The sequence below is a fragment of the Falco cherrug genome, chromosome 11 (assembly GCF_023634085.1).
Source record: "Falco cherrug isolate bFalChe1 chromosome 11, bFalChe1.pri, whole genome shotgun sequence".
Taxonomy (NCBI): domain Eukaryota; kingdom Metazoa; phylum Chordata; class Aves; order Falconiformes; family Falconidae; genus Falco; species Falco cherrug.
In genome coordinates, this window is record NC_073707.1 from 28,461,489 (window position 1) to 28,479,858 (window position 18,370).

Consider the following 18,370-nt stretch of genomic DNA (forward strand, 5'->3'; position numbering starts at 1 on the left):
ATCTGAGGAGGCCTTTATTGTTAACTCGAGGGTGCACTAAATCCTTGAATGGGTGACATAAGGAGTATGCTAATTGTCCAGGTGCAAGATATGTTAATATCGTTAACTTGAAGATATACTAGGTCCTTGAATGGGAGTGTGCTAATTGCCCAGGCACAAGATATGTTAATGAGTTCCCAGAAAGTTAATGAATAGACATGAGCGGCTTGTATAAAGAGGGGGCTGAAAGGTTCCCTTGGTGTGTGTGACTTTGGTGGAGTGATTCCCCCATGCACCCAGTGCTGCCGAATAAAGATAACCTCTGCTCACTCAAATATTGGTAACTGATTCTTTAAATCAGTTTGGCAACCCAGACGGGACCTCCTCTGCTCGGCTGCGGGACCCATTGAGAGCGGGGACTCCCTGGGGTACCCCCAGGACTTTTCCCGGAGGGGCTCCTCATCTCATCTGGATCACCACAGGAGCAGAGAAGGACTCCATCTTGCTGAACAAAGGTACTATCTATATTCAAATATTATATTAATTTTAAATATTATAATTATATTGTATTTAGAATAGTACTGTTTTGTTCTGGATATTTCTGTTTCTGGGGACCGGTCCATCTGTAAAGCTGTCCATAAGTCGTAAGATTTCTGTGTGCTTATGCAGGGTGGTGCATGCCGGGTAGCTAGCACCGCAGGCATACATCTGATACTGATATGGTAATTTATGTTTTAGTCTGAAGACTAAAACGTCGGGTAATTTGGAGTCAATCCATATACATAGGATTGATATTCGATTCTGTTCTGGTATTTGTTTCGATGTTAAGGTATCAGAACTCTGATTCTGTTTTGGTATTTGTTTTAATATTAGGGTAATATTGGAAATCTGTGGTTTAGTCGGAAGACTGAAACATTTGATAATTTGGAGTCAATCTGTATATGCAAGATTAATAATTATAGGATTAATATTAAATATTATGTTGGAAATGTGAGAACATTTCTGTATAATATGAATGTTGGCATGTGAGTACTGTCTTGAGCATCCGAGGGGTGAGTGTAAACCTCTATATGTTTTAAAGTGCATATAGTGTAATGAATTATTGAGTATATGGTGGGGGTTGCTGCTTAAAGACAAAATTTGTCTCTGAGCAGTTACTCTGTGCTGTTTGGGCATCAATTTGGTGAACCAGCCAGGAGAACTCTCCACCAGTGCTGGAATCCAGGGGCCTGAGGACCCTCAGGGCCCCCGACTGCATCTTCTGTCGGCAAGACTCCCCTACCCCTCGGCTTCTCACACAGGTGGGCAAGGACTTCTGCACAACATAAAAGGTATTTATATTTATTCTTTGTTTTGAGTATTTGATTGTCTTTTAAGATTTGGTTTTACCCCATAAGACGAAAGACGGGATGCCGTCTCCCAGGGTTGAGAAGAAGGGACGCCTTCTGAAAAGGGTAATAGTCCTATTTGATTGTCTTAAGATTTGGGAAGCTAAAAACTTCCTTTAGGTTGTCTTAAGATTTGGGGAATTCCTAGAATGTAACAACTGAAATAGCACTCTGTCTTGTTTGTTCTATGTGTTGTCTAGTTACATGTTCAAAATTGGAGTTATGAAATGTATGTTGAAAAAAATAATAATATTCTGGTAATTCTAGGCAAATAGCTGAAAACTTAACACTCTGCTTAAGGCCAGAAAAAATTAGAATCTGTTTTTTGGCAATTGTTCATTGAAATGCGTACTTTGTGTGATAATGCGAACTGTCAGCATTACTAGAGTTGTATGAAAGTGCACGGTACTGTGTAACATACTGCCTGTGTGACTGAGGGCTGCCCGGAGAGTGTGTGTGTGTGAGTGTAACTGTGAAGCGAGTGGGGAGTCCCGATCTGTGTGTCTATTCCTCGCGAGGGGCTGGCCAGAGATGGACGGAGTGATTGTAAAATCAATTTATGAAGTGTTGGAATGTATAATTGGAAATTAGAGTGGGAGACTGTGGACAAAACATTAGAACTAATGTAATTTGGAAAAAGCATGAACTAACCTCTGCCCTTAGTGTCTTAGGTGCTGTCTGTATACTCGAACAAAGGGTGGCAAGTGTCTAAGATATTATTATTTTGCGAGGAGATAATATAAAAATAATGAGGCCAAGAAATAAGGCTAAATAGAGGTCTTGAACTGTGGTGTGTGTTCTGAGATAAGTATAGTGCCTCCAGTAATAACTAATACATTGTAGACAAATACCAGACTCATTAGGAAGGGGGGGGGGGGGGGGTGTGCGGCAAACCGAGCCAAGAAATAAATACCAAAACACCCCTGGGATGTATTTTGAATCATTGGAAAGAATTTGGCGGAATTCCCAGTGGAAATTTGAACAAAAAGACATTTTTAAAATATTGTCAGAATTGGTGGCCTTCGTATACATTAGGTGATGGTGAAAGATGGCCACTCGAAGGAAGTGTTACATTACAACACAATTTTACAGCTTGTGCTGTTTCTTCATAAAGAACATAAGTGGGATGAAGCAATGTGTGCAGATATGTTTGTGTGACAGAAGGAGTGCGGGATTAACACCACCTGATCTTTGATTATGGCTCCAAAAAAGGATAGGGAAAAAAATGAGACCTAAACTAGAAAGATGTTCTTGTTGAAATTTTTGTGTTAAAAAGCTCAGCTTGTGGTTCCTTCTGTGGAGCAACCAGAATGAAACACGTTGTAAGATAAAAACTTGTGCTAATGTATGTAAGATCTGAAGCGGGAGGGGGGGGGAGAATCAAAGACCCTGTGAAAGTGTTAAAGTATTGAGGTGAGTTTGTACAAACCCCCATACCCACTCAAAGATGCGACTTGAGTCATGCTGGACGCATGGCAGGGTGTTTTCTGTTTCCCTGCAAAGGCATTATGCATAAGAACACAGACTTAAAGCAACAAGTAGCAGATTAGCATTCAGGGTAAGAAAGAGTTAGAACAGAAGTGCTGCTGCAGAGGCAGGCTTGTGTAACCTGCAGAGCAGGAACAGAGCAGGAAGAGCATCTCCTGCCCCGAATCCTTCTGATGGTGAGGAGGAGGAGGTTGCTGTTGCTGACAATTGAGCAGAAGGACCTGACGATGTCACCCCAATTGCTGCAGCATTTGCAGTACGACAGGACCGTAATGGCCCCTTTAGGGCATGCAGTGGGTCTGAGGAAAATGAAGGTGCATCTTTGATGGGGAAATTTAGATGTTTGAAAGTTGGTTGTGAAAGACTTATCAGGATGGTCTAATAGGGCTAGATAACGGTTCGAGTTGATTGTTACTAGGTAATTATGATGTTGATAGAAGGAACAGGGAACGTGTACAGAAGGTAAGAGAAGAAGTGCTGGGTCATTCTAAACTGGTAGAGGAGATGAGGCAGAGACAGAGGAGGAATGTCAGGCAGAAGTGAAAGAGTGAATCCCTCTCCTATGGGATCCGATCACTGTGCATATTGTAGGGAAAGTGGACACTGGAATCGAAATTGCCCTAAGCTAAAGAACCAGCAAGGGGTTCTGGTGAACTAGGGACTAGGAAAAATAAGGTGGACTTCTTAGTGTTAAACTTCAGTGAAAATAATTTGTTACAGTTGTGGGAGCTGCTGGCCACCAGGAAAACATCCTGAAAATTTTAAAGTACAAACCAAGAAAACAAATAAGAATGCCAAATTCACCAAAATCTTTGTTGGGATGAGATTTATTAGAACATCTAGACGTCTAAAGAAGGAGAAATGAAACCAAAAGTTAAAAATTATAAAGTAATTGAAATCTTGAGCTTATCTTTAATTCAACAGAAAAGTGGAAAAGAGGACCTCCCTGAAATAAAAGAAATCTTTAACCAGGTATATCTGGAAATAAATTCCAGGTAAGGCGAAAAATGCTTTACCCGCTACAGTAAAAATGATAAGCGGGAGGCCTGCCTAGTTCCGGTAAAACAATATCCCTTAGTCAGCAGGGCTGTAGGGGATATTGGCATAAAAACTGAGATAAAATACATTCTGTAGTAGTTCTACTAATGTAAATCTGTGTGTTTTACCATGACAGTGACTTGTTATGGGATGCGCAGATGAAACTCTGCACTGACAACGAAGTACAAGGAATAAGGTTGGTCAAGTACCTCCTATCATAGTCAAGGGCAAGACTGGGCTGGCCTCTGTGTTTGCCACGAAGAAGAATCTTGAGCTCTGCTGTTGGTTGCAACCCAGTAGGCGCTGAGCGGTGGGAACATATGCCATGCCAGACCTTGATGTGAGGAATGGCCCCATCTGTTATAAGAGGGTCATCCAGGAAGGAAGAACATAAGATGACCCATTGAGGCACTGATTTGGAAATTTGAAAGCGCCTGGCTGACCATGAGGCCAGACGAGTAGCAGAGGAGGTGGGAAAGGAGGAATTATCCTTAATACCAGACGGTAAAATCCAAACTGTAAGTATAGATCAGGAGCCAAACTATTCTAAAGAAGACCTAAAGCTAATTCAGGACATGAATGGTAAAATAAAATTAAATAAGTGGGCTTATTTGGCAGATGGCCGTACAGTGGTACCACCCAATTTAATACAGACCACAGCCCTAACATATCAGCTCCCCAATGAGTCTTATTATGTTCTGTTATATAAGTCTAAATCAGAAATTGATAGGGTGAAACTTATATACTGTAATAAAACAAGTGACTCAGCAATGCAAAGTGTGTTTACGTAATAATCCCAATGTACCAAATAGAATAAAACTAGGGAACATTAGTAGAGGAAATTATCCAGGACAACAGTGGCAAGTTGATTTTTCCAAACTCCCAAGAAAAGGGGGGTACCGATATTAATTAGTTATGACTGATATGTTTTCAGGTTGGCCAGAAACTTTCCCTTGTCGAACAACAAAGCAAGAGAGGTAACGAAGGGATTGTTAAATGAAATTATCCCCCACTTTGGGGTTCTGGCAACAATCTCTTCTGATAGAGGCTCACACTTTTGTGCCAAAATAATACAACAAGTGAGTACAGTATTAAGAATAGATTGGTAATTACACACTCCTTATAGGCCTCAAGCAAGTGGACAAGTGAAAAAAATGAACCATTTAATTAATTAACAGATAGTGAAGATTTGTCTCTTGACCTATTTAACTTGGCCACAATTTCTTTCCTTGGTATTATTAAGAATATGAACTAAACTGAGAACAAAGGAGAATTTGAGTCCTTTTGAAATATTATATGGGAGACCGTACCAGTTACAATTTGCTGGAGAAGATTTAAGGCAGTTAGGAGAGGGATATTTGTGTGAATATATGAAGGCCCTCCAGAGACAGTTAACAAGGGCCAGAGGATTAGATCAACCAGTCCATTCCTTTAAGTCTGGTGATAAGACTTTTTCAGGGAAACCTTTGGAAGAAAAGTGGGAAGGACCCTATCTCGTGCTGCTGACAGCCTTCACCGCTGTCAAGATAAGAGAACAACCAGCCTGGATTCACTACTCTCAATAAAGAAGGCTCCTGAGAAATCATGGGCCATCATCCCAGCAGGACCCATGGGTCTATGGTTCTTTAGATCATAATTATAATGGGGTGATCCTCTGCAAGAGAAGTGGAATGGACCCTATTGAGTATTGTTGGCCATCTTTACTGCAGTCAAGATAAAGGAGGAACCCGATATTGACAGGTAAAGAAATCTCTGGAGGCACAATGGACTGTCAAAAGGATCAGGGGACATTTGTGTAAAGTTATTCTGATCTTGATTGTAACAGTTGTCAGTATTTTAGAAACTGAAGCATGGGTAAACAATACCCATCTTCAAACATTGCAAATGATTGTCAATGCTACGAAAGCTAAGGAATGCTGGATATGTACCTGTCTTCCTAAAGGAGGCCTGGTAACACCCCTGTATGGGGTGGCCTCTCAAAACTGGAATTATCTTGATGACAAATGGCCTACCTGGCCAGACTTTTGGAAAAAACCAGATGATGGTGGAGGATATTGCCTATTTGATGATAAATCTGGGACCCAATTCATATGTTTTGATTTACAAATATTAAGCCTAACCACCACAATATTTATGAAAAGTGATAATAACTGTTGTTGGGAAGCTCAAAGCAAGACAGGGGGAGCATGTCCTGGAAACCCAGGACAAAACACTTGTTCCCAATCTGATGGGTGGAATGATTACTGGATGTATACATAGACCAAAGTAATCAAATTGAAACAGATATCCATAAGATATGGAACAGGTTTCAGATTTTACATGAAATTACTAAAGATGATTTGTCATGGAATTTTAAGGCTATATGGGACAAAAACTTCGTGCTTTAACCATTCCAGATTAGGTAACCACACTTTTGTTATAATACTCATTGTAATAGTTTTAGGAATACTAATATGTGTATAACTTCAAAGAATGATCATAGGGCATAGTGATTTTTTTATAGTTGTAGAAGAATTTACAATAGTTGTTAGAAAAGGGGGGAATGAATAATGGGCCATATATGATTTATTTAAAGAACGGCGTGCTCATGTTTATCTGAGGAGACCCTTATTGTTGACTTGAGGATGTACTAAATCCTTGAATGGGTGACATAAGGAGTGTGCTAATTGTCCAGGCACAAGGTTCCCTTGGGGTGCATGACTTTGGAGTGATCCCCCATGCACCCGGCGCTGCCGAATAAAGATAACCTCCGCTCACTCAAATATTGGTAACTGATTCTTTAAATCAATGCTTGCTGTTAGCTTTTACTGATTTTTCTCAGGGTTTTTACCATGTGACAAGAGCTATATGAAATGCATTGCTAATGTAAATCTTGTGCTTGGAGGAGTTCAGTAATTGACTGAAGAGCTAAAAAAATTCTGTTATGATTCTTTTGAGATGCCTATTCAGATGTATTTGTTCTTTGCTTTTAGTCTTACTGTGTGAGGGGTGCTGCCACTCAGTATGGTGCTGAAGCCCAGTGCAGGAGTGCTTGAGGTTAGAGTTCTGCAATGGAAATGGTGTGGCTGTGAGGGAGGGCACTGGTGGCTACTTAACCAGCTACTGATTACGCTGAAACTGGTACAAATAACCAAATTCTCTGTACTTACCCTAACATTCAGACTATATTAAACTAGGAAAGCTGTCTACCCTGGTAGGGTGAAGGCACAGCTAATCATCCCAAGGGCCCAGCTCTGGTGTCTTAACACGTGTGTGATAATATACAGCTGTAAAGTTTGAATTTTTTTCTGACTTTTTGTAACTTCAGGGTGTTTGGATCCAGAGTTCAAGGGCTGGGGCTGAAGTCTGTATCTTGTTTGTTTCTTTAACCAAGCTGAGGGGCTTGTTTCTTTTCCTTGTGTTATTTTAGGGCTAAAAGCGGAATAGGGGCAAGGGGAAAGTTAGTAGCTTCAGGCCTTCAGAGACAGCTAGGGGCTCTCTGCTTCCCTGGTTGACTTGAAAAAGTACCTTGATCACTGTAAATAAAAGCCTATAACACGTTGTGGCTTAATAATTTTCAGCTGCCTTTGCTGCCCTAATTCTGGCATGCACCTCAGAGCAAAGCTTACTATTGATTACCTGGCAATATTTTGCTTTTGAACCAGTTCCTGTCTTCTGGCCACAGCTTCCATGGATTCTGGTTGCAGAAAGCTGTATCCTTGAAGGGAGGGGGGGGAAAAAAAAAAATCTTTAAAATTCACTAGTTTCCTCAAGCAAATGCACAAACTCCAAAGCAATGGAGAGACACTTTAAAAAGCTTATTAAGACTTGAATTATGTGCTTCACTAGGAAACTGATATGACTTCAAGTTGAATAGTATTTCTGCTCATTGCTTTGGTGAGAATATGTGGTAGAAATGTGAAGTCCAGCATCAGGTGTTTGTAGGATCAAATCTGTATTTAGGTATTATCCATAAAGGGAAGAGACAGCAGTGTGATTCTGTTTGGTGACCTATGTCTTTGAAGTACACATAGTTGCCCAGAAGATAATAACCAACAGTTAAGCAAAGCCAGCCTGCTCCTTCAAGACTGTTTTCAGCCTAGGTGCCATGTAATTTACAATTATATTTCCTCTTGAGAGAGTATCTTATTTGAGATCTGCATTTGGGGGGGTTGGAAGCTGAAGCCAGAAAATCTTGTTTATGGATCTATGTGGCATCAATAATTTAGTCACTCTTCTCAAAGAAGGAGCCTTAAGATATGATGTCTTTGTACAAAGTGATATGTAAATTTATGTGCAGCATGGCGTGTGTGTCACAGTTGTGTTGCCATGCTGCAATATCCAGCTTTCTCCTTGGAACTGTGCCCTGTAATTTTGAGCCTTTGTTAAAAGGACTTGTAGCTGCCCTACAGGAGTAAACTGGCATGTGATATTATGATTAAAGAATAGGCTAGGTAAAGTGGTCTCTGAAAGCAACTCTTGCTCATGTATGAGCGTTGGCTAAATGTAGCAAGAAGCGTTGATTTGACTTGCTTCTTTAAGTGTGAAAATACAAAAAGAAAAGAAGACAACAGAATTGTGCAGATAATTTTGAAAGCAGTGTATTTTTAAAAAAAGCTAAAATGGCTGTGTTTGGACTTAAATGGACACAGTTTAAAACATATAATAGGCAGAATGCTTCCTTTTAGTGAGACCATTTGTGCAAAGAAAATAAACTGTTACTGATGCTACCTATGGAAAAACTAGTAGGTGCAGTTTGCTTTCTCATTTAAATGCTCTCACTTGTCAGGATGCAGAAAATGCTTCGTTACCTGGGCCTGGGTAAATGCGGTTGGACAGCATGTTTGCATGCTGTGGGACTGTGGGTCCAAGGTGGGACGCTATATGGATTTGTCTTGCGTCAGCTGATGCCATCATTTCAGTTGAAGGCAACAGATCTCTGAGAGGAAAAAAATACATTCAAATATGCAAAGGACATTGTTTGGTTAAGAATAATCTAGGATCTTTATATACTCGGGTACAATACATGCACATTTATTCTTTAACTGCAGTAATATAATAGAGAAATGGTGCAAAATACCTGTCTACCAGTCGAGGCTCAAACTGGGAGGGAATCGCCTGCATTCTTTGCTGGCCTGCACCCATTAGTTGAGGGTTTACTGCCATCAGCTGATTTCTCATTAGCATCTCTTGCCGCTGCCGCAGTTCTGACACAAAACATATACAGTTCTGTTGCTAATGTAGTAAATTAGAATTAATTCTGTCTGCAGTGTAACTTCACCAGATAAAATAGGGTGGTTTTTTTCCTCAAATGCCAGCATTTTAGTATGAGTTAGCAAATCACACTTTTTTGTAATAACAGCAATTAAAAAAGTTTCCACTGCCACCTTAACAACTTTGTCTAAAAAATACAGATGTATACAATCAAACTGCAGTAAAAATAAACAGGATGTGCACAGTCAAGTATACAAAAGGACAATTTACAGTAATCCATATAACACTATGAGACAGAAGAGAACAGCCCTGAATGGTAAGTTCTCTGCTTCAGAACGTTTTCATTTCTAATGCAGATTAATTTTTAGAAAAATCTTATTAGCTGGAACCTGCCTTGTCATGAGACAGCAGCTCTAGAAGGGAGAGCCTGCAGTGGTAAGCCAGAACATCACAACAACCAGCTATGGGTTTTGTTGCAGAGTTCCTCTATGACCTTGACTCTTCTTCCAGGTGCTTAGCATCTCTTGATCAAATTCTGAATGCCAAGAATCCCCCATGTTAACTTTTAATTACATAAAGAAAAATGTTTCTCCAGTTACTCCTAAGGTGAATTTGAAATACTTTTTGAAGACCCTAAACCTGTTACTGGCTGTTTCCTGTACGTTGCACAAGTATTAGCAATCCTATAAACAAATGTGCAGTTAGATTTCTTCCTGCTTACCTCCTGCTGCCATGCCACTTGCTAATCTGTACAGGTGCTTTTCTTCTAGTGTTCCTTGTTCCCCCAGGATAGACATTTTTCTCATGTGATCTCGTGGAGTCATGCTGCAAGGAGACAGCAACCACTTTTATATTGTAAAGAACTGAACCAGCAGGCCCAAAGAAAAGAATAAGATATTCTACAATGTAAGAAACAGAGCAGGTGGTTGAAGCTATTTCTCAGATAAATGGTAGTTGTTCTGCCAGTCACAGCTGTACCTTTCAGTGTTTGAGGATTGTATTGGTTTCCATGTAGAAACTTTCAGTTTTCAAGATCATCTGAATGTTGCCCTTGTTTGTACTTGAGGTGTTCAATGTCCTTGGGCCTTCCTGTGCAAGGAAAGTCAGTTGGAAAATACCAGTTGCTCAAAAGGACATAAATAAGCCAAAGGCTTTTGCCTGCAGCCCTGAGAACAGTGACATGTGCTCATACTTAGGAAGGCAGGTATCTTTGGTTTAATTTAGGGAATTGTAGTAGTTTGAAGCCCTGTCTACTGTAAACTAATTGAAACAGATGGGAAGAAATGAAAGAAATGAGCTGTTCCAAATGATATCAGCCCCTTAAGACTGGCAAATGAAGTAAAAAAAAAAAATAAAAATAAAAATTAAAGAACATGCTTTGTAGTTCAAAAACAGTGATCAAAGCACTGAGGCTCAGATTATCCATATAGGTACAGGTAAATAAAGCCAGAGGAGTAAAAATCTAGACTAAAAACTAGTAGATTACAAAGTGTCGCTGAATAGCTGTACTGTCACTGAGGTGGATTGCGTGAGAATTTCTAACTCTGTCCAAGGAGGAAGGTGACTAGATGACAAATGATCCTGATACTGGCGGATAAATAACCACAGTGTGTCCTGCTCAGGATTTCAGGGGGATGATCTACAGCAGGATTTTTTTGTGCAGATGGGTCATAAAGCAAATAAGGCCTGTAACTCATAGCCTGGATGTTTAAAAGCTATCCTGTGTGGGATGCTTTAAGTTGAGGGGTTGGCAGAGGGAGTAGGCTAGGCAGCATGGGCATTTGTACATTTGTTTCAAACTAGATTTGCACAGCAAACGATGGGTTGGGGATTTTTTTAAGTTGAAATTAAGGAGTTGAATTTTCTTCTCCATTAGCTCTGATGAAATGGATTCTTTGTCTCCTGAAAGAAGGAAGACTTGATGCTTAAGTGTTTTCATCCTTTAGGTAGAGAGTTACAGCTTCATGAGTTCTGTTGGCATTTGGTATAGATAGCAGTGAGGGACACTTTAGAAACATGAGGAGAGACACATAGAGAATCTACCAAAGCCAGAGAGAGCTCAAGTGAATCATGCCTTTCTGAATCTTTCCATGAAACTCTGCAAACAGGAATCGTTGAGAAACAAGACCTAAGAAACACAGGACTGACTGATTGTGCTGCTAAGGGTCCTGTCTGCTGGGTCTAGTTTGGGATGTGAATCCCATGGCAAGGAAGTCATTGCTGACTAATTCCCTGACAGCAGCTGCCTTGCATTTCAGCTGTGTGCTGATGATTGCTGAATTCATGTTATTAGTCACTCCATGAAGAAGTGGCCTCTGAAGCACAGATGTCCAGAACCATCCAGGGCTTTAGGTGGTTCTGGCCATTTTATGGCTTACTTGTCAATTTGCCTTTAGCATGTTGTGATGATAATATTACATTAAAATGCCACTGTTCCCTGAGAACTCTGCCTACCTTTTGCTCAGGTCTTTCTCGTGTATTTTCACATTTATGCCAAACTTACTTTGCAGGCTGAAATATATCTTTATTTTTATAGTATGTTGCCCCTGCTTCTAGCCTTAAAAGTCAATGCCTGTGATTAACAGTATTGGCACAAAATCCAGCTATGGGACTAATTGTGTCTGAGAGCACTGTAAAGGCAGTGGTGGTGTACAAGTCTCAGTGAGATCAGACACAGCTTGGGATGTTGGCATTGTTGAGTACAAGATGGATCCAGTTGCCAAGTGGTTTGTTTCCATTTAAACCAGTTACCTAGGATACAGAAATTCCTTAGGAATAGCAAGCAGAAACAACCAAAATTCCCTTTTTCACAACCAGTCCTTCTCCAAAACAAACTTAAATTTTAAAAACTGTTCATTATCCAAAATCTGACAGCAGCTAAATCCTGTATTTTGTTACCAAACCCATTTATAATTCATTATAACTCCTTGTATTGCCTTTGACCTATCGACAAGTTAGATAGCTTTCCCTTAAAAATTTTTATATCTACTTCACATGCTTTAGGAATTTGCCATTTCCTTGGTATGGTGGAGGTACTTGGTCTCAGCCTCAAAATGAGTTTTTTAGTCATTTCAGCCATGCAAACTGAGAGTAGGAGCTATACTTGGACTGTGCCACTGGTGTTTCCTCAAAATAAAAAGTTCTTTACACTTGTAAATGCTATGCTCTGGGTTGGCCAAGATCCAGGTCTTCCTGGAAGCAGGCAAGCCCGTCAAATCCAAGAGCAGCACTATGTCCTTTGTTCTTGACATATGTATCTGAACATGTGCTGCTGGACATGTTTCCATTTGTGGTTTTTTAGGATACTTCAGACTTAAAGCGATTTAGGATGCTGGGTGCTTCAAGAAGAGCATTTGAGCTGCCAAAGTGCTTCTGAGCTGCTAAAGCATTTTAAAGCTCAGTACTAAAGCGATTTAGTGCTGAACTAAACTTTACAGCAGCTCAAAAAATAGATGGCAACTGGGATGATGGTATTTGCCATATTGTATTGATCCAGTGAGCCATTTAGGTGGTTTTCCATCACAGATGAGTGACTGTGTATTAAATACTCTAGAAAACCAAGCTGCAAAGTTAAACTGTGCTAACCTCCTTACAGCCTGGCCTCTGGTGCACCTCACTAGAGAATATAAAGCTGCAAAGCAACCAGCAGAGGTGCAGATACACATAATGGAAAAAATGGGAGATTTTAAACATTTTATTATAGTAATTTTTTAAAAAAATATGTAAAAGCTACTATTAATACTAACAAAGGTTTGTCTGTCAGATGACTGACAAGCTGTACCACTTCTGCTTTTTAGGAACTGCCATAATTCTTCAATTCCATGTTTTAATCACAGTTGTGAATGCACTTCATTCTGGGGAAGCTGTCCCTGTGTGGGGGAAAAGATGTTCAAGTAAGACTTTTCTTTATCAGGCCTACCTAGAACTTCTATACTCTCCACTAAAATCATACCTGTGACTAAAATTATAGATACAACCTTAAAGTGTAGAATCACGGAAAACCTAGCGGGAAGGGACCCATCTATTCTGACCCAAATCTACCACCACACCATAGGGTTGCTAGATTTCTGTCAGAACAGGCATGGTATATATCAACAATCAAATGGCAGTAAGTGTGCTTATAAACCAGTAGCATCAGTATTACTGTGGTATTCTCTGTATAGTTTGTGCAGTTCCCAAAACAAAACTGGATTTTATGTTGGATGTGAAGTATGTTAAACTGTCGGTTGACAGGTAGTCTCTCACACTGCCTCCTTTCAGAGCTGAAGCAGAAACTGTTTAAGAACTTAAAATCCTTATTTTAAAAAGTGATGTTTACTTTTAATGCATTTTCACTCAGTGCAGGGTACCAAATACACAGCACCCAAAGTGGAGTTGATCTGTGTTTGATAGATTGTTATCTATTAGATGACTAAGATGCATAGAGCATCACTTCAGGCAACATTTATTACTTCAGGCAATGTGCATCACGTAAGCAGCTTATCTCTGCAAAGGTAGATTAAGTGGTCTGTTGGCTTGAGATGGAAAAGATATAGTATTGAAAAAATCATGGAATAACATGACTTGAAAGTTCATTGGTATCTTCTTTCACTAAAACTGTAGCTTACTGTTTCTGCCGACCTGGTTTTTGAATCATCATGAGCCAAAAGGAAGGTTTGATTTCTTAATGAAGTTTTTGCTGGAGTTGCTTCATGAAGTCATTCTGGTTTGGTTTTGGTTTTGGGTTGTTTTTTTTTTTTTTTTTTATTGGTGTGCCAGTCAATCCTATCTAGCTTATCTTTGATTTCTTCTCAGATACATAAAACCAACTCTGGTATCTGTAGTAAAAATGTTGAGATGTTATTTCCACCAGAATTCTAATCTACTTTCCCAAGTTGAATGGCAGAATATCAGTCTGGTTTAAATTTACCTTAAAGGACACATTTTATATGTATGTGTTACCTGCATTAAATAACTTATTTCCCTGAATTTCTTGTTCAGGGAGGTTTCCAATTGATCAGGTAGGATAAATAGATAGCTGCTTAACCTAATATAAAGTCTTGTATGCAACTGTGTCAGGAGGAGATACTGAACTTGACTGATCTACGTTATTCCATTTGGAAAAATAACATTTTTGATTACTTAGCTGGGGTTCTGACTTCCAGGTCAAATTTACGGTACTCGAGGTTCATACTATTTTCATAACTAGCATATTGGAAACCATCATCAGCAAAAAATATATCTCCAAGGGAACAGGGAAAGTATACTTCTGATGGATATATTAACTGGGATTTGAGAGTAGCTCAAACTCTTGCAGCAAGGTTCATATGAATTCATACACACCAGCTGTCCAGCGTTACCTTCATATCTGGCTCTTCTCTGATCCTATTGCACAAATCCTGGCTGTACAGCACATTACAGGGATGAAGACAAGTTAATCTCTACCTTTAGAGTCTTACCCTTAGCAAACCCTTCTTGGCAGCAGGCAGAACCACTCACCCAGTACTAATTCTGTCTCAATTTATTAGATGAGAAGTGGCAAGACACTAACTTCATGAACCAGAAGCATTTGCAGATCTAATCATGCTATATGCAATTTCAAAATGTCTGCAGCAGTCTATGTGTCTATTAATTGCACTGGCAAAATACAGTGTAGTATACTAAGTTATGTATAATATAGGCTTGTTGGAAGACATTGGGTTTTTTTTTAGTTAAATGCATTAAGATTTCAATAGCTAATACTATTTTTATTTACATAAAACACATGGAATTAGCATTTTTTTTAAAAGCAACATTTAGTATACCTTTGCCGTGGCTCCACAGACTGTTTGGAAGAAGCTGAGTATTGTTTAAAATCCTCAGGTAAATCTGTGTCAGAGAAATCAGTTAAGCATAATATAAATATGTATACATGCTTATGAGTGAAATACATGAATAAACTCATACATTGTCTCATTTCCATTAGCTCCCTTCTCAGAAAAAGCTCTCCTGATCACTTGAGAAATCAGGTGGTGTTTTAAAAAATAGATAGACATTCCAGTTAACAACATTAGAATATTAATAATATTGTAGTATCCAGGGTTTGTGCCCTAAACCTGTGCTAAGAGTCATAAAGCTAGAGATTGTACTTATTCAAGAACCCACAGTCAGCAAAATAAATGACTTTTGGAAAGCAAGAAAGCAATTATACCAACATTATGTCATACAGGAGCATGAAATACATCTTAATTGGGCTAAGGTACCATTGGAGAGGCTGTAGGGCTAAATTCTAATCCTAGATACGTGGGCACAGACTGCTCAGAGACTGAGATTAGAGCATAATCCTAAAACTGGATTGAGAACAATACATTCCCTAAAGAAAGGAAAATAACTATTTATACTGTATGTCCACTAGTAGAGTTTGCATTGCATGCCTTTACACTGAAATGAAGACATGAATGTTTTACCGCTCTTGCAAGACTGCAAGCAGCAAGTTTTTTTTGTAAACACTGGTTTCAGGAAGAAATGAAGACTTAGTATTGGCAAACTCAGTCTTTCAGGAACCCAGTTAGGTTCATAATGGAAGTTCATCTTTTTCCTCACTGGAATGTCTGGGGGCAAGGGGAAACTTATTCCTGTGTGCCACTAAGACAACAGTCAGCCTGATGCATTGACTAAAACCAAAGGTGGAGATGCATTATGCTGAGCACAAACACACGGCAAGAGCCCTCAAAGCCTACAGATGGTGAAGGAAAAAGAAGCAGACCTGCCATGCAACATGGCATTGGAAGCATATAGATACAGGGCAGTAAGCAGCTGAGGTGGGAATTGTGCTTAGTTCTTCATCCTCTCAGCTCAGTGCTGTAGCCACAGGGCTGGTTTCTGCAGAACAGTAGTGCTAATGTTATTCATTTGTTATTTGTGGCAGCACCCAAAGGCTCCAGCTGTGACCACAGCGAGTGCTTTAACTATGCCTTTTAAAAACCTTAAGTCGAATAACTAAGCAAGGACTAACAAAAATAGTAGTTGTAGCAGAGAAAGCATGTGCATGCACAGATGTGCATAACACTGTACACCCACCCTGTATCCTGACAAACTGGTACATGGAGAAGTGGTTTACAAGGGATGGGTTCTCTATTACATTGGTTATATACACAGAGATAGAAGCATCATGTAATTTTTTTTCCTTGTGGATTTATTTCATAATTAGGGATGACATTTGAAACATTATCTTCTTGTCTGATACTTTTAGAAGCCTGAAAATTGCAAAGTGTGGCATAAGTGGGATCAGTTAAAGGGAAACTAAATTATTTTCTTACTTTTTAAGTACTTAAAAATCCTTTTTTTTTTTTTTTTTTAAATACTGGAAATAGAAGTCTTGGGATGGAAAGCTTTCTGATGATCGGAAAGCGATACTGGTATTTCCAAATGAAATGCAGTTGAATTTTCATGGCATTTGTGTCTCTTTAAGATGAAATACTAGTGCAAATGACAACACTCCCAGTTCCAAAAGAAACCAGGTAGTGGAAAGAGGAACATGTTTTAGGAAGGCTATTTAAAGCTATCTATATTTAACAACTCTTACTTAGTTAAAGCTCACTTAGTTAGCCAGTGAAGTCAGCCAGAAACTTCACTGGCTAACTAAGAGTTTGAATCTAGAAAACTTGTACTGAATCCTCAGTACCTCCCTGCTTCAGTTAGGATATTAAATATTGCAGCAGTATCCCTCAGACTTCCCAAAATCCTCTAATAAAACAGAAAACTGTATTTGATCTCTCTTATACCACTAAGGTAAAATGGGATGGTGTGGGGTTTTATCATTAATTGTTTCAGGTTAGCTTGCTTTATTACAAAGCCAAAGACAGCACACACTCATCTTAAAAAACATTTACAGGTATGTTAAATATATATCTAAATCACAGATATCAGATACTAAAACCACTGTTATTTTCCAAACTCATATGAAGTCACAAGTTCTAATACAAACCTTTTCCCCTTGTGAGATTAACCTGTGGAATTACAAACCCAATCCTGTAAACAGACTCAGAAATCAGTAATTTGAACAGACTGAACATATTCAGCCCCAGTTTGAAGGATCAGATCATGATAAAATATTTAAGTTAGGATTTCCCCTCTGTCTCGCTCTTTCCAAATCTCTGGGGCACTGGGGAGATAATGGAAATTCACATACTCTGTAGCCGAGGATCTTGCCATTTTAGCTCGAAAGGCAATAAAACAGTGCCCAAGCTTTTCTCAGTTTACACTTAATATTCAGATAATAACAAGACATAAGGAACCCTCAACACATTATGATGTTATTTTTACAAAATACATCACAGTGCATACATAGGTGTTCCACAACAGTGCTAGCACCAGGGTTTGTTGCAATGACTATGCACACCAGCAAAATTTTAATTAGGTAAAACTTATGTAGGTACATCAGACTAAACCAGCCAAATATATGTGTGATGATAGCCTTAATTCTGATTGCACGCTGGTTTAGAAAATCCAGTGTTCCAGGAAGTATCCATAAAATATTGAGGTTTTTCTGTTGTACTTTAAAAAGGTAAACACAAAGATTAAGCTATATTATTAACAACCAGTGAAATCTTATAAGTATTTTGTTAGTTAGACAAGACAATGGGACACTTGTGCATATATATTAAGCAACTCAATCTGTATCCAAAGTTTTCCAGAAAAACGCTGAATACACAATTACAAGCCTTCCTAAAGTAAAATCCTCCATTTGTGAAATAGATCTTTAAATGTTTCTAAAATTATCAAGTTTGTCATAAAAAAAATACAGTAAGCAGGATTATTTACCCAGAAGAGTACATATAGCAGTTTGCTGAGAAATCAGAACTTCCTAACTTTACTCTCTGCAGTCCAGTGCTGCTTTTAAAGAAAAACACCATGAAGAAGTCTGCATTGATCTGCACTGTTTCTATTGTGAGATAAGACTTTTGTATCAAAATCTGAAAAGTCATACACCTCTTGGTATTGCTTAGCAGGTGTTGCACCACCATTTGTGTAAAAAACTAGCATGCTTTATTTTATGTATACTTACATCTATTGTGAAGACCTTAGTTTTGGGCAAAATGAAGACACCGTGAACATCCAGGAGTATGTGTCTTCACTGTAAGTCTTCCTTCCAAGCTGCCGCAGTAATGTGATTGGCAGCTTTTAAAACACATCAAGATTAACATGTCAAAAACTGCCTTAACTAACGCTGACTTTACTTTAAATACAATTTGAATTTATCTTGATTACCCCTCATCCCTGCTTCTAAGCCCTACCCACTCTGACATCACAAGCTCTTCTCCAAT

The 18,370-nt window shown here is 39.0% G+C and overlaps 2 protein-coding genes across 4 annotated transcripts in view; one reads left to right on the top strand and one right to left on the bottom strand.

Moving 5' to 3' along the window:
• Positions 1-18,310, bottom strand: part of SAMD7 (sterile alpha motif domain containing 7) — a 29,471-nt gene extending 11,161 nt beyond the window's left edge. The window contains exons 1-6 of the mRNA XM_027806677.2: positions 18,112-18,310; positions 14,870-14,933; positions 9,808-9,911; positions 8,953-9,079; positions 8,684-8,811; positions 7,512-7,590 (exon numbers count right to left, since the gene is read on the bottom strand). Of these exons, the coding sequence (XP_027662478.2) occupies positions 7,512-7,590; positions 8,684-8,811; positions 8,953-9,079; positions 9,808-9,910 (437 nt within the window). The 5' untranslated portion in view covers position 9,911; positions 14,870-14,933; positions 18,112-18,310. The remainder of the gene's footprint in view (positions 1-7,511; positions 7,591-8,683; positions 8,812-8,952; positions 9,080-9,807; positions 9,912-14,869; positions 14,934-18,111) is intronic.
• Positions 1-18,370, top strand: part of LRRC31 (leucine rich repeat containing 31) — a 58,790-nt gene that overhangs the window by 15,234 nt on the left and 25,186 nt on the right. The gene's annotated exons all lie outside the window — the stretch shown is intronic.